Source organism: Thermobia domestica, chromosome 1 (genome assembly GCF_964235325.1).
Source record: "Thermobia domestica chromosome 1, izTheDome1.hap1.1, whole genome shotgun sequence".
NCBI lineage: Eukaryota > Metazoa > Arthropoda > Insecta > Zygentoma > Lepismatidae > Thermobia > Thermobia domestica.
The window spans coordinates 188,085,990-188,103,471 of NC_137454.1; the positions used below are offsets into that span (position 1 = coordinate 188,085,990).

The following is a 17,482-nucleotide window of genomic DNA, read 5'->3' on the forward strand; positions in this document are numbered from 1 at the left end:
TATTTATTTGTGAATAACATAACAGGCAAAACCCAATTATTGTGTTGGTGTACAAAAATAAACTTACAATAATTTTCTTGAACATATTACAGTTCATATTATAGATATCAATTTCTTTGTGTGCGATACATAATTTGTTATAAGAAGAGCATATTCTCCTTTTAAATTGGTGAATCTATAATACGTTGGTCCTTGGTTTTTTTTTTTTTTTTTTTTTTTTTTACAATTGAACAGGCCAGAGTTTTCAACTCGAGTTTTAACTGTCGAGACATGAAAATTTAGTGTTGATATCAGATCTGTACAATTAAGCTCATTTTATACTATTTTACGGAGAAAAATCAGATCAGTCACATTTCGTCTTTGTTCTAATGTAGGGATACAGAAGTTGTCTATTCGTACGATGGATAGATTAAAGTACTCTTGTATACTAAGTATTTGATAAATTTGGATTGGACTTTTTTCTAGATGGTGTCGGTATTGTTGTTGCGATGGGTTCTAGATCATAGCATAGTAAGCTAATGATGAAGGCAACAGGCTGCCAATCCAAGGAGCAGCAATTTGAATTCGTACAAGAAATATATATATATATATATATATATATATATATATATATATATATATATATATATATATATATATATATTATAAAAAATATATAATTATTACATAATTTAGGAAACTTGAGAAGAGGCATATATCGCAGGTGTTTATTCTAACGGAAGAACAATATTTGTATTCTTTTCATGAGAAACATGTGTCTCAATAAGTCTATGGGTTAAATCCAATTTCAAATTCCATCGGCAAGGGGAAGATGGGTGAAAAGGGGTGACAATGTAAATTTTTATCTACACTTTCATTGTGATGCGTATTCTAGGAAAGGAAAATATAATAATACGTGCGTAGTATAATAATGAAAAATGTAAAATTCTACTAATATCGAAGAATCTCCCCCTTCCAGCGAAACCTAATATGACACTGCTGTTTACCAAGTGATAAAATTGAATTGAATATAGTTATGTAAAATATGCTCTATTTAACAAGTACTGAATTTAATGGTCAAAGCACCTTAACAGTTGTAAATGTAAAATGAATGCCTGTCAAAATAATAATACGAGATTCACATTAAGAGAAATGTAAATGCTGAAGCTGTGAGTCTTACCCTACTTCCTCTGCTGTGGAAACTTGTCTGAGAGGATAGGCCTCTCCTGTTAGTCGGACAAATACAATTTGTGCTTCTTGGCATCCTTCGTTATTTCCTGTAGCAAAACAATTGAATATTGTTAAAGCAAAATTATGTATATATATCTTGTTATATTCGTAAACAATATTTATCAGAAGATAATATGAGTAAATGCTTAAATGTATCATCAGGGTGTTGAACTAAATCAGATTATAGAAAAAAAGCTTGTTACAATGCATATATATTCATTTATTTTTTTCAAATCAAACATTCTTTTGAAGCCTTTCTATATGCACAAATGCAACCAGTGTTTCTTTTAGCCAAACTTCCAGGGAGCTTTGTTTCCGCACAGTTGGCAAACCGCTCTCCTCGAGCTAAGAAAATTAAAATTAAAATGCATTTACATAATATCACTCTCATCCAGGGCAAGATTTTTTGCAGATATTGCCAAAATGTAGTTCCCTCACATCTTGATTGTCTTTTCCCTCGCATAAAATTTCCTTGAACAAAGCCTTCCTGTAAGTAGGGTTCTTCGATGTACTGACTTATAAGCAGGGGCTGGGGCGGACTTGCAACCATAGGACCTACTCTGCTAGAGTAAATTGAGGATCCACGATATTCATATGTTAAAAATAAATTTGACATTGCTTATATCCTTTATCAAATATCTTATATCTTCTCAGTTATAAATAGTATCACAAATATTAATATAAAAACAAAAGATTAATTTTAGAAATTTTCAAAAAGCTTGAAAAGAAACATTCTCATACTAAACCATATAGTGTGTAATTGGTATTATCACTTTTAACAAAACACTCGAATTGGTGCTTTTAGTTATTTATGTAATGAATGTGAACATCTTTCTTTTTTTTAAAAAAAAAAAAAAAGGTTCTTACATCTAAATGAGCTCAAAACTTAGTTTCTTTAGTACACTCACATTTTTAGTATGTGAAATCTAATCTAAACTCAACTTTTAAGCAAGAATAAATAATTAAAACATTTCGAGTAAAAGCTTAACTTTCTTTCCTCATAATTCGTCAACAAAAACTCTAGCTTAATATTTTCATGTGACTAGCTATTGAACATGGATTTCATTAACATTATTTTTATTCTTGTTTCGTTATCAATACGTAAATTCTTCATAGCTTCAAATACGATGCGCATGTCAAAGAAAAAGGACCAATACATTTTTACGTGACAACACTAATAAAGTGGAGCATGTACAGGAACATGCCCTAGTATTCTATGCTTTCAATAGAGAGAGAATCGTTCGAGTAGTCTTGTGTATTCTCTGTCAAGAAACTTTATGGATGTTTTCCGCGGGATAATATCTTGCCCCTTGCTGCTATGAAATGAAATACTACACATTGCCCCATATCATTTCGCCAGTAGCTTCCTACTTGCTCATCAGTTAAAACAGTATTCCTAGGCATCGTGGCGAAAATTGTATTTGTTTTTTCGTGCATTCTACGAAAAACAGAGTGAACGCAATAAAAACGAAACAAGGAAAAAATATAATGCGATGTAAAGTACTTGGACTCTTTCGACAAATCACTCAATGTAACGCTTTCCTTGCAAGGTGGTCTTGATGGTAGCCGGTGGCAATAGCCGAGTGGTCTCGGGCGTGGGATGATGAGGCGCAATCCACTGGTGGTTCGAATCCCTCTGAAGAGCAAGGTCGGAATTTTAACTGTCTTGGATATGTATGTGTACGTGTCCATGTTGAATATGGTAAAGGTAGAAGAGGCTTTGTATACAAGGAAACTCGGGTTGCTCAGGAAACTGAAATATGATCGCTTGATCTTATTTTTTTTAAAGAAAGATTGTGTAATCGGTAAGACCGTGGGCTCAAGTTCGCGGGGTACTCAGATCGATACCCCCTGAAGACATACTCGACACATAATGAGAGACAATATGATGCCCTTGTTATTGTGAATTAAGGTGCAAAAGATTGGTAGATGTTGGGTGATAAATGTGGTGGTTGATTTGCTAATAGAAAGTCGTCTATGTGTTCGTTAGGATGTGAAAGAACATACATTGTAATTAAGTGCTGAAGGGGTGTAGGTTGTAGACGGAGTGGAAAGTCTTGTTCAGCATTTATACGTATACTACTGCGAAGGATAGGATGGCCTTGCCTCCAACGAGTAGTGATGTATCTGGTACGCAGTTTTTCTAAATGAAGCACAAGATGTGGAAATGGAATACGATCATATAGTCGCCGGGTAGGACTAGGCAGTTTGATATGATATGCCAGGCGTAATGCATGTCTTTGAATCATCTGAAGACGGGTGTAGAATTTGTTACTGGCATTAAGTCATGTGTGTCCATGAAGTATATATGTTCGTAAGAAGACTTTGTAAGTATTTAACACAGTCTCTTGATGAAGGCCCCATGAAGTACCGACTGATCTCTTCAGAAGATTTAGTTTATTTTGCGCCAGAGATATGAGATGCTGAAGATGTGCACGCCATGAAAGATGGTCATCAAAGATAACACCCAAATACCTCGCTGTACCTGTGACGGAAATGCGTTTGCCTGCTATAGTAAGATGTAAAAGAGATATATTGCGTCGGATCCGACTGTTACGTCCTGATGGTATGATGACAAGTGCCTGTGTTTTAGTGGATTTGATTCGGAGTCGCCAAGTACTACACCAATCACAGAACTTATTTATTGCCTCTTGAAGTATAGTATTGATATGCCGAATAGCCCAGGGGAGGTAAGCAGTATCATCTGCAAAGATAAAGATGTGGATAGGGTCAGGAGGAAGAGGCAAATCTGGAACATATATATAGGCGTGGCAATAGCGCTGACCCTTGGGGTACACCAGTAAGTGGGAAAATAGGAAAAGATGAATTAATGCAGACATATAACACCCAAGACATCACCTTCCAAGTATATCAGAAGTAACTAATAATTGTCAGTGAGAATTTTACTTTTGGAATTTATTATTTGCAATGAGCAAAGCTTTAAGTAGGATATATGACATGTTTGCCAAGTGACAAATAACGCAACATGTTCTGCTGTAATCGGTCACGAAAATAATTTTGTAAACCTATGAACTGTCTGACAGTAGTCAAATCAGTAAAGTTCTGCCACCTGTTGATCCTATGTCCTAGCTCAGGGACGTTACGGAGTTCTTACAATCATTCAGCCGTCATTCGTCAAAAAGTCTCTATAACACGGCCTGAAGGAAAACCGACCACTTTCAATTAAAATTACTATGCCATATTGCATGTTTTAAATACTAGGAGAATGGAAGTAAAAGTATACACTTGCACGGCATTATGGATGTGTTATACACATGTCCAGTTGCCTATTTAAATGTGATTCATCCACGCAAATGAACATGTGCACATGCACGACTTAAGCATGGGTTATATAAATGTGTGCTTCATCTATGCAAATGCACATGTGTACATAACGGCTTAAGCACGGGTTATATAAATGTGTGCTTCATCCACGCAAATGCACATGTACACATGCACGGATTATATAAATGTGTGCTTCATCCATGCAAATGCACATGTGCACACGCACGACTTAATGACGGGTTATGTACGTGTGTATAAACCACGCAAATGCATATGTGCACATACACGGGTTATGTATGTGTGCTTCATCCACGCAAATTCACATGTACGGCTTAAGTACGTTTTATGTATGTGTGCATCATCTACACAAATGCACATGTGCACATGTACGGCTAATGCATGGATAGTGCACATGTGCCGTACACGTAAACTTGAGTGTCGTCTAGGCTGTAAATAATTCTGAATAGAATTTTTTTATCCTCAGATAAAATATTAGCTTTCAACCCTTCCCGTTGGTCTAGTGAGTCGCAAGTTCGCCTTTGGTGTATGCGGTTCCGGGTTCTATTCCCAACAGAACAAAAATAATTACCTTTTCATTTACTCTTATTAATTGTCTATCATTTTTAATATGAAGAGCATAAACGTGAAACATTAAACTAAATTATTCCGTTTCAGTATTGTCCAGTGATTTCATTGTCTCAGTCATCAATTGCTGAAATTGTACTATATACTACCATATGTATACAATTGGCTTGTCGCAGCTGATCCGAATTTGAATGTGGTCTTTTTGTGGTTGTTCAAAGATTCAATGTTTGTCTGTGTTATTTTGTCGGCTATCACTACTGCTGTACCAAGCAGTCTTTCCTTTAGGCAGTTACCTGCGTGCAGTTGTAGCTCGTGCCTAAGTGTTCTATGCTGTGCTTAGCACAGTAGTCTTAATACGAATAAAACAATCTTTTACTTTCTACATGAAGTCTATCACAGAAATCAAATATAGGTGAATGTATTTAGAAACGACAAAGTTTTCACACATCATTCAGTACAGACGAACTTCTATTATCCAGTATTGATTGCTGGCAGAAGCTAGTGTTTTATACTGAAAATTGGCATTCAATGTACAAAGGAATCAGGTTCACTTTAGGTATGAGACTTCCCAACTGTGCTATGCATAAGTATCTAAAGACTTAGAGAACAGCTATTTAGCAACTGCAGCTAGCTAATTTACAGAACACAACAGCGAAGTAGCTCACGTGGTAGATCGTTGGCTTCGCATTCGGGAGGTCGCGGGTTCGATCCCGCTGCCGAACATACTGACTGGGGTTTTCCAGGGTTTTCCTCAGTCCTATCAGGTAAGTGCCGGGATGTTACCTACGAAACAGGAACTGGCCGATACCTTCCCAAATCCTTTCCATTGTTACTGTTGTTAGATATCCAGTATAAAATGGCCTCTGAGCTATATCTGGTGATTGTTAAATAAATAAATAAATGTCCATTCGTCAGTCGGCCTGTCGACAGGTATCATACGAAAAACGGTAAAGGATAAAGAGATAACGAATCTTGCAATCGATTCACCGTCCCAAGGGTAGGTTTCATTTCTTCTGTTTACTCTCTGTTCAAATCAGAAGTTGTTCAAGTTAATCATTTCCGGTTTCATCGTTTATCTCCATAGAACAAATGGTTATTAGATAACAACAAGCGGTTTTCTGCAAACGATTTAGCGTTTCAAAGCAACGTATCATGAGAATGGCGAACACTCTACCAAAACCGGGAATGGTTTAAATTTACTACTAATTCCGGTCTGAATAACGATTTCCGTAGAGCAGAAACGGTAAGAGATATCGAGATATATTAAATAATGTTGTAATTGATTGGCGTTTCGTCGCGTTTCTGCCGCTGGTGGGCCGCTAGTAGTATAATTTTCAAAACGGAAGTGGGGCCACCGCAAATCATCGCTTCGGGTCCGCAAATTTTTGCCGAAATGTAGCTAGTTGCCTATCGGTGGTCCACTACGCGTACGGCATGGGGATATTTATAAATAATGGTTACAATAGATTAGTAAGATCAGAGATAGAATCTGTTCCTCGGCCACTGAATCCATATTAGAAAGCCATTAGTAGCTATCCCTTACTGTTTTTGTTCTATGGTGCTAAAGATTAAAATCGGAAATCGTTAATTTGAATCCTGTCCGGCTTGAATAGATAGATAAAGAGAAGGTATAACGTAATGTTGGGAAGCTGAATCGATTAGATAAAACTATATCTTGATATCTCTTACCGTTTTTGCTCTACAGAAATCTGTATTGAAACAGGAAGTAGTAGTAAATTTAAACCATTCACGGTTTTTGGTAGAGTGTTCGCCATTGTCATGATACGTTGCTTTGAAAGGCTGAATCGTTTGCAGGAAACCGCTTGTTGTTATCTAATAACCATTTTGTTCTATGGAGATGAACGTTGAAATCGGAAATGATTAAAGAGAGTAAACAGACGAAATGAAACCTACCCTTGGGACAGTGAATCGATTGCAAGATCCGTTATCTCTTTATCTTTTATCGTTTTTCCTATGATACCTGTCGACAGACGGACGGACGAACGGACACAACTGTTCTATAAGTCTTTAGATACTTATGCATAGCACAGTTGGGAAGTCTCATACCTAAAGTGAACCTGATTCCTTTGTGCATTGAATGTCAATTTTCAGTATAAAACACTAGCTTCTGCCAGCAATCAAAATTGGATAATAGAAGTTCGTCTGTAATGAATGACGAGTGAAAACTTGGTCGTTTCTAAACACATCTACTTATATTTGATTTCTGTGATGGACTTGTGCAGAAAGTGAAAGATTGCTTTATTCGTATTAAGACTACTGAGCTAAGCACAACAGAGAACACGTTGGCACGAGCTACAAGCTAGTGGTTAGATCGTGTCACGAAGGTAACTGCCTAAAGGAAAGTCTGCATGGCACAGCAGTAGTGATAACCGAAGAATTAACACAAACGAGCATTGAATCTTTGAACAAGCACAAAAAGACCACATTCAAATTCTGATCAGGTGCGACAAGCCAATTGTATACATATGGTAGTACATAGTACGATCGCGACAATTGATGACTGAGACAATGAAATCACTGGACAATACTGAAACGAAATTATTTAATTTTTCACGTTTATGCTTTTCAGGTTTAAAATGATAGACAATTAATAAGAGTAAATGAAAAGGTAATTATTTTTTGTGTTCTGTTGGGAATAGAACCCGGAACCGCATACACCAAAGGCACATGTGCAACTCGCTAGAACAACGGGAAGGATTGAAAGCTAATATTTTATATAAGGATGAAAAATTCTATTCAACATTATTTACAGTCATTTACCTCTAAGAACAAAAAGAATAAGCAATCTAAGTTTTACGTCCCATAATTATGCCGACTAGGGTAAAGGAGGTGGTGGTTATGAGAAATCAATCAAGCGGTGGAATAAAGAAAGTGGGGAAAACAAGACAACCCCGAGAAAACCAACTCACACACGCTGTGTCCACCACATAGTTCACTTCTCGCGAGCTGCGATAGAACCAGGGACTCTATGCGCCAGAAGTGACCGCTCTACAATTTTTTACTTGCTGACTTATTCTCTATTTTAATCACATTTCAGAACTCCTAGAATCGACAGGGACATGAATTCAAAAACATCGAGGACAATTAAAATCCTTCCCTTCCTACTACAGAGGGACCCGAAAACCTCACGATCGTCAGTCTAATAATGATGTCAACCGGTTTGGCTCGTTTCAACTGAGCCAACACCTCGAGCCGGCTCGGTTCGGGTCAGCTTAAATGAGCCATCGGCTCGAGCCGGCTTGGTTCGACTCATAAGCCATTGGTACGGCTCAGGTGAGCCATCGGCTCGGAGTGGCTCCATTGGGGTGAGCCATTGGCTCGGCTAGGTTTGGTCCAACTTTGCCGATGACTCGAGCCGGCTTGGTAGGGTGAGATGTGGTCTCGGCTCATTTCTCGGTTCGACCGACTGGGTGGTGCCTGAGCCGTGCCACTTGAGCCTTTGATAACACTACAGTCTAACACCTCAGGCTGCTCAGCTACACCCACCGGCTTCCACTGGGCCACTGCGGCCTCTAGCTTTGTAATAGTTTGAAGTAATATTCATTATCTTCACCATGGCAATCAGCTATCGAGTCACAAAGATTAAATTATACACATGTATTTTATTTATTTATTTACTAAAATATTTACGACACAGTTAAAAGATCATTATTTTTGTAAAATGTTTGTTGTTTTCATGAAGCAGAGTGAATATTCTACTTGGGTTTAGAACTATTGCTACTACACTTTAATTGACAAATAATAGTTTATGTTCATTATTTGTATCCATTCTCTACAAATTACTTGCAGATACTATTAGGAGTAAATGTTTTATTTTAGTAATGTTTCATTAAAGTTTAGTGATGTGTTAATTACCGTTTCAAATATTTATAAGTTTGCCCATCCAGTTAGGATAATGATTAAAAGTGAAGTTTCCTCTTTTTATAATTGTAATACTTTATTTAAATAACGTAATTCTGCATTATTTGGAAATATTCAAATAAACTAGAATGAAGAAGATAACTAAGCAACATTAGTAGAACAAAACACTGCTGTTTAAGAAATTGACAGAATAAAGCTTTTCTAAAAAAAACAAGAAAGGAAGTGTGGGGTGTGGGATTCGAACTGATGATCTGGATAAAAACAAAATACTCAGGAAGCATGGGTTAACCGTTTACTCTACGAAGGTATGTTAACGTTCATTCTCTTAGTAGACGCATATTTGAAAATCACTGCCACAAACTGCCTGATCGCTTCGCATATTTTGTGGCTTATTTCCTTTTATTTGTTTATTTAGGTATAAAATGTTTAATATCTATTATTATTAGAGCTGTGCAATATGTATAGTAACTAACATTATGAAAGAGTTACATTGTATTTCTAATAAAGCATAAAATTCCCTCTCTCTGTAAATTTCGCCGCGCGTTTGCCACACTTAGGAAAATGGAACTTAGAATTTGGCGATGAGTTTAGGATATTTCTTTTATTAATTATAACTTCTTTGTTTCTTAATGTTTTACAGATTTTTTGGAAATATGTGGTTTCCTTTTTCTGCATATGTGTAAGAAAACATTTAACATTTTCTATCATAAGAAAGAGAGTTATTTCTATTTATATAATTTTGAAAGACAAGCGACAGCAATTCTGGACACAAGTGTAGTTTCTTCTTTTATTTATACTCCATTTTTAGACAGAGACAAAACAACTTTCTTCCATTTTATTGTTTCTTTAAACAAATCACGTAATGACCCATACCTTTGGTTCGGGCTTACTTGTTAGCTCTAAACTTCATGCGTCTCGACTCGTTTGTTTTCTCCTTTTCTACTTGTGCTGAAGAAATAAAAATGGTTTTGCGTGCACGGGTATCCATCCGTGGACTTCAAGATCTTCAGACCCCCTTGCTCTCGAATACTCTACGAGGAAGGATGGCCAGAGCAGAGAAACTATTTCTTTGTTCAAGAGACAAACACACATTACTCTGGCTACGTTACTTCGATCTGTGTGCGAATTTACACAACTAACTCGGTCTTCAAACTTTACACGTGATTTCGCTAACAAGTTATTATTAGCTTCAACGCTACATGCAACGTTGATAAAGCATTAAAGGAATAACACAAATTACAGTTAGTGATCGAACTTACAACTCTAGTCACAAGAAGAATTCTATTCAAGGTGTCACCTCACCTTCCTATTTAGTAAAAGACCCGGATTTGACTCCCGGCAGGAACTCATGTGTTTCGGATTTCACGTTAATCAGTAGGTCCCATCTCATATAGCCTTACTGCTGAAAGGGACGTTAAACTCAAAATCAACTCAACCTATCTAGAAGAAAGGCGAAACAAAATTCATTAATGCTACCAGCTAACACATATTTAAACTCCATTTTTTGTTCTCATAAAATAATAATTCTATTTGTCAATCCATAAATGTAATAATATTATTACGTTCATGTGTAAATCTGAAAAGAATCTGACATAAAGTATATCTCTTCTGTTCCTATCAAGAGCTTCGACTATGTGTCTTTTTCTTTCCTTCTTTCCTCATTCTAGTAATAATAATAATAATAATAATAATAATAATAATAATAATAATAATAATAATAATAATAATAATAATAATAATAGTAAATGGACACTATTTTCCTCAGAAACTTGCGACTTTAAGGTCTACAGTGTAGAGCTCTGCCGACAACAACACAAGGGACATTGTTTATAAAAAGGACGAAAAACATTATTCGCTAACTTATTGTCTACGATTTGAACTGCAAGAAATGATCATATTTCTTCGCGATAATGTGAATACAAAAGTGAAATGTTGTTTGTACACAATTTCCTTTTCCCGAATGACTGGATAGTTTAAAAAAACTTCTATTGTTGTAAAGAAAATAAAAAATATGTCTCCAAGGCGAATCGATCTGAGTTCCCCGTGAACTTGAGCCCACGGTTTTACCGATTACACCATCAGGACCTGCTTGCAAGGAAAGCGTTACATTGAGTGATTTGTCGAAAGAGCCTAAGCACTTTACATCGCATTGTATTTTTTCCTTGTTTCGTTTTTATTGCGTTCACTGTGTTTTTCGTAGAATGCACGAAAAAACAAATATATTTTTCGCCACGATGCCCAGGAATACAGTTTTAACTTATGAGCAAATAGGAAGCTACTGGCGAAATGATATGTGGCAATGTGTAGTATTTTATTTTCATAGCACAAGGGGCAAGATACTATCCCGTGGAAAACGTGCATAAACTTTCTTGACAAAGAATACCTCATCACTATGCTTTATTCGTTTTACTTTATTTAACTTGTTTATCCAGTAACCAATAACGATAGGGACACGAACGCAAACGAAGACAGCTAAAATTCCAAAACCTCTCACACCAGAATCTAACTTGAGTCACCGTGTCCCCGTAAGCTGTGAAGAGAGAACTGAAGTTACAATATGATCGTTCTTAAGTAAATCATTACAGTGGTTAGAGTTATTGTTCAGTATGTTGCCTAGTTCTTCAAATTGAACTCAATTTTGCCTGGAACGAAATCAATTCTCATGACTTCCTCTCACAAGGCAAACTAAACAAATTTATGATTTCGCAAAATTAAAAAAAAAAAAAAAGTTATATACTGCATTTCTTTAAATATGAGGCGCACCTTTTTGTCAGCTTTTAGACGTCCAAAATTCAGGCGCGCCTTAGATTCGATGGCGTCTTGGATTCGATGTATAGGGGTCTATACTGCAATATACATATTTATTCATTGCACGTAAGTTACAACATAAAATCTACTGCAGTCTTTAATACTGGTAGTTAAAACTAATTGAAGCTGAAAGTGACAAAGTAACGCTGAAAGTGAAGGTGAAGAATCAGATTGAAAAATGTTCAGAACTTACCAGTGTTGCACGGCATAGTACCACATATACTGTAGGTAAATAAAAGTATCACATATCGGTAGTATGTAATAAAATAGGAATGTTGGTTAAAATAGAAATGTATTTGTACATTATTTCTGCGCCTTAGATTCGAAGCTTTTTAAAGATGAATTTAAATGAGGTGAAATTCAAGTGCGCCTTAGATTCGATGGCGCCTTATATTCGAAGAAATATGGTATTACGTGCCTGCTTAGTACTTCCAAAAGAGGTAGAAGTGCACGTTTTGCTTTATTTTTATGTAGATATGTTGTCGATTTAATATCGCTGGTTATAAAGATTGCAAATTATCTATAAGTAACTTTAAATTTAATTTAAAAATTACAAAAGATCTTGCGTAATACAATTTAACGGATATACGCCATCTTGATTGTTCACATTATAGTGAGTGTGTGCGCGCGCATGTAGCGGAAATTGTATTTCTCGAGTGTGGCGGAACACAAACTGGTAAGTAGTTCGTTGCTTCATGCACAAAATTATAAAGCATTGATTATTTTTCGTTGAATTTTTAAATATTAAGTGTTAGTGCGTATTGTGAAGTATGATAACCTTATTTCATTAAAGTGATTTTTAAAGTGTAATTGCATTCAGTACTCGAAGTGGCCTTGTCGTATGCATATGTGACCACTGATCGAACTTATCAGTGTATTAATCTGAAGTGTTTTAAGTTGCACTGGCGCAAATCCCGGAGGGGATGAGGGGGACATATCCCCTCCAATCTTGGAACTGGGGGGACTGACCCCCCAATAATCCGATTTTTTTTTTTTTTTTTTTTTTTTTTTAGGGAGAAATGTGATGATTTGTGTCCGATTGCCACAAAAGAAATGAGATGAAGTTGATGTCCCCTTCATGAGCCTCAAATCTGCCCACCTCCCAATGTTGAAGACAACTCTGCTCTCCTGATCCTCTACAGCATTGTTTTTCAACTTCATAAATATTTTGAACATCGCTAGAAAAAAAAAAAAGATCTTACCCGTCTCCGCCAATGTTGGAGACATTTGCACCGCTGTTAAGTAGGAAAGAACATTCCAGAACTATTTAGTGTGACGAGTAGGCGTAGTAAATTCAGATCGAAAATGACAGGTAATATTCTTATGCGTATTCCAGTTTGTAACGGGTGCGAAATCAGTGAGTATAGGCTGGTGGAAATAACAGCTGACAGAGAAGGAAGTGGAACTCACATTAGCAAAATGATGGAGTGCTTCCACTAGGGAAATTGTGTAAATCTTGTAGTATGCAAGCTTTAGTATAAGAAGTAATAGTAGTAGTAGTAGGAACAGGTTAGAAGCCCCGCAGGGGTTGGTTGGGTTCTGTTCTCGACATAAGTAGTAGTAGTAGTAGTAGTAGTAGTAGGAGTAGTAGTAGTAGTAGCAATAGTAGTAGTAGTAGGAGGAACGGGTTAGAAGCCTCGCACAGGTTAGTTGGATTCTGTTCTCGACATAACTAGTAGTAGTAGTAGTAGTAGTAGTAGTAGTAGTAGTAGCAATAGTAGTAGTAGTAGTAGGAACGGGTTAGAAGCCCCGCAGGGGTTGGTTGGGTTCTGTTCTCGACATAAGTAGTAGTAGTAGTAGTAGTAGTAGTAGCAATAGTAGTAGTAGTAGTAATAGTAGTAGTAGTAGGAACGGGTTAGAAGCCCCGCAGGGGCTAGTTGGGTTCTGTTCTCGACATAAGTAGTAGTAGCAGTAGTAGTAGCAGCAGTAGTAGTAGTAGTGATAGTAGCAGTAGTAGTAGTAGTAGTGAAGCAAAAGTGAAAATGAAATCTTTGAGTTTTACGTCCCACGGGTATGCCGGTTAGGCTAAAGGAGACGGTGATGAGTAATGAATGAAATGGTGGAATGAAGAAACTGGGAGTAAACAGAAGAACGCCGAGGAAACTCACGCACACGGTGTTTGTCCACCACAAAGTTCACTTGGCGGGGGCTGGGATCGAACCCGGGACCCCAAGCAGCAGAGGTGAACGCTCTATCTCTGAACCACTGTGGCCTCAATAATAGTAGCAGTACCAATAGTAGTAGTTGTATAATGATGGATGGATGGATGGAATTCCATATCGTTGTGCTATTTGTATTCTTGGTTTCTTATTTTGTGGGACGGGGTGAGTTGGTACATTGTTGATTGCCAACATGTCATGTTACCACTTCTTCATAATAAGATATCGATAATACATATGCCACAACGATATGGGATTTCCACATACGCTACAATAGTCACACCAGCGTTGTTGCGAATTACCAAAAAAAAAAAAAGTCAACATTGACGAATAAACATTAGTACGTACTGTATTCTTAATGATATCACTTAAGCAGTTAATCTTATGCCACAAAGATGTAAGTACCCGAATGAAATCAGTTCTTTCTCATCATATTCACTATATGAGCTCCAACTGTTATCTCTGTTACTACTTGTTTACTTTTGTCGGGCAGAAGTTTTCAGAAAGACAAAAATACAAGGGATAGACAAAAAATCTAAAAATACTTAATACAGGACACGTAAGTTTGACCCTCCACTGTACAACACGTGTTGCGGTTGCCGATCGTTTTTTGTTTTCAATGTGTCATGTTGACCTTCCTCTTCCGTCAGCAGTAACCAGTTCACCTGTGAGTGTCGTGGTGTGAAAGTGGTGCGGTAAAATGGGCGACCTGACAGACTTCCAAAAAGGCATGATCGTTAGTGCCAGTTTGGTTGGAGCTTCAGTGGCAACAGTGGCGAACATTGTAGGGTTATCGAAAGGCACTGTGTCCAATGTCACAAGGGCATACACAATTCATGAGCAAACGATGTCTGCAAAGCACAACAGTGGTCGAAAGACAATCCTGTTAGATAGGAACCGGAGGCCATTAAAACGGATTGTAGCAGCTAAAAAGAAGGCCTCTACAATGGAAATTACGTCTGAACTCAATTCCGGCCTATAGAAGCCGGTTTCATCGAAAACAGTGCGACGGGAACTTCATAAGAGAAAATTCATGGCAGGGCCGCTATCGCCAAACCCCTGGTCACAGCAGTAAATGCGAAGTGGCGTATCCAGTGGTGCAAGGACCAGAACGCGTGGACTCATGAGCAGTGGAAAAGCGTAATGTGGTCCGATAAATCGACCTTCACCTTCTCAACAACCGGTAGTGTTTACGTATGGAGAACACCGTCGCAGGCCTATGATACAGGCTGTCTGCTCCCAACTGTAAAGCATGGGGGTGGTTCTATTGGGCAGTGATATCGTAGTTTTCTGCAGGTCCCATCATAGCCCTGCATGGAATGATGAATGCTAAGGCGTATGAGGCCACTTTGGGGGACCAGGTTCTACCCATGGCCCAAATGGGTATGGTGATGGCATCTACCAAGATGATTTGGCAGCCTGTCACGCTGCAAAAACGGTGAAATCATGGTTTGAGGAGCATGACCAGGAGCTATCACACCTCCCCTGGGTCTCACAATCACCAGATTTGAACACCATTGAACCATTGTGGTCTGAGTTAGAAAGGCGTGTTCGGTCTCATTACCCTCCATCAACATCCCTTAAGAAACTGGAGCATGTTTTGGAGGAACAATGGTACAAAATTCCACACACCACGATTCAGGAGCTCTATACATCCATTCCACGTCGAATCCAAGCTGTTTTAGACGCAAAAGGAGACCCCACACCGTACTAAGTATGATTTTCACACGTTTGCAAACGTTTTAGATTTTTTTGTCCAACCCCTGTATGTACGTACAGTATTGGGGAAATCCTTGATATCGAAGGCACGTGAGATTTAGTATGGAAAGTAATTTTTCGCAGCGCGTTGCCAGCAATGCTTCTATAATTAAGGTTAGATAGCTACGTCCACGTAGCTTATATGGTTAGGTATTTGTCTTCAGTGAGAAAAACCTGGTTTTGAATCCCAGTGGGAGGTTATGTGGTTCATCCAACGTTAAGCTTTAGGTCCATGTCTGATATAGCCTAAATGCTGAACGAGACGTTAAACTTCAATCCAACTAACCATGTGATAGGTTTTGCTTCTACAAAATTGATGTTTTCTCAAGGTTAGGCTTGAGTACTTATATTGCCATACATGTGTAAACAATAGTGATGTATTGATAACCTTCTGCCCGTGTATATTGGGAAAAAAACCCGTATTGCTAAATAAGTGGCATATTTTGCTCACTATAAGACAGTACATATTTTATGAGATAAGCCTAAGCAGATATAAGTCTACCACGTTAGGCCTATTGGAAACTGCTGTTACCGTGGTTTCATCACTTTCCTCAAACTAATTTGCTTTCAATTATTAGCATAAACTTTAATTTATTTAATCTATTTATATTATTTGAACTAACCTTGCGCCCTATTTTCCTGGAGAATTTGTTTGAATATAGTTTAAGAATTTTTCAAACCAAACACAACATAATTCTTGATTTACTGCCTAGAAAAATACTTAGTGTGTAAACCTACAAAGATTTTAACTATAGAAGACAAAGATTATCTGAACATTGTTGCCAAAACGTTGACACGAAAAGTCGGTAAATGAGAGATGGAATGACTCGGTGAAAAGCTGTTACAAAAATTGGAACAATAATACTTCAGACAATTACACAGTAACATTTAAAAAGTACTTACATTATACGATTTCTAAAAATATTGCTCTTTCAAGCTTTGGAATTATGTATAACTTAAATAAAAATTAAATCTGACCAAAGAAAATGTTTGTTTAGATGTTACAATTCGGCAGTTTATCAGATCACGTCTCTGATGAAGAAAATAATCGTTTCCCAAAACTGTAATACAGAGTAGAAATAGTAGTGTTTGCTACAGGCCCGTAGCTACGGGATTAGCTTTCCCCCTGCGACTGCCTTTTTCATTTGTTAGTTAGTATGTAATAAATGCATGAATGTAAACTGAACTCAAGACAGTCCCCTGGAACAGGCCCGTATCCAGGGGTGTCTAGGGGACCGGGCCCCCTACATTTTTGCGGCCCCCCTAAAATTTTCACGGTAGGCTTGCAAATGAACTATAATGGTAATGAAATATAATATTGCTGGATCGGTCCCCCCTAACTTCGGCCTGGCCCCCTCTACACTTCTGGGCTGGCTACTGGCCTGCCCTGAAAATGATCTCGATCTCCCCCTTGTCTTAAGTTCTGGATACAATCTTGGTTTACTTTGATCAGATTTTGTATCTAAAAGTACACAAAGCTTACAGTAAATGTCCATATAACTCCCTTATAAGGGAGAGAAATCTAATAATTCACTTTGCGTTTCTACAGCCAGTCAGTTTGCTATTAATGCTACGTTACTTGGGCCTGTCAACAGAAGCTGCGTAAATTAAAAGACTTGCAAAATTGGAATTGTTCTCCGTGAAGGGAAAGGATAACAGAGAATAAAATGCCATTCTGAAGGGGTGGTGATATTGTGCACTTTCCGAACTCATCGTCGCTTGCATTGATTCGAACAAACGAAAAGAAACGTGTATCAGAAGATATTCAAATTAATATTGAGTGATTTCAGAAGTTG

The 17,482-nt window shown here is 37.5% G+C and overlaps 1 protein-coding gene across 1 annotated transcript in view; it reads right to left on the reverse strand.

The window, feature by feature from the left end:
- LOC145692064 (uncharacterized) overlaps positions 1-16,441 on the reverse strand; it is a 156,740-nt gene extending 140,299 nt beyond the window's left edge. Inside the window, exons 1-2 of the mRNA XM_081767356.1 lie at positions 16,310-16,441; positions 1,160-1,256 (exon numbers count right to left, since the gene is read on the reverse strand). Of these exons, the coding sequence (XP_081623482.1) occupies positions 1,160-1,243 (84 nt within the window). The 5' untranslated portion in view covers positions 1,244-1,256; positions 16,310-16,441. The remainder of the gene's footprint in view (positions 1-1,159; positions 1,257-16,309) is intronic.
- Between the last annotated feature and the right edge of the window lie 1,041 nt (positions 16,442-17,482).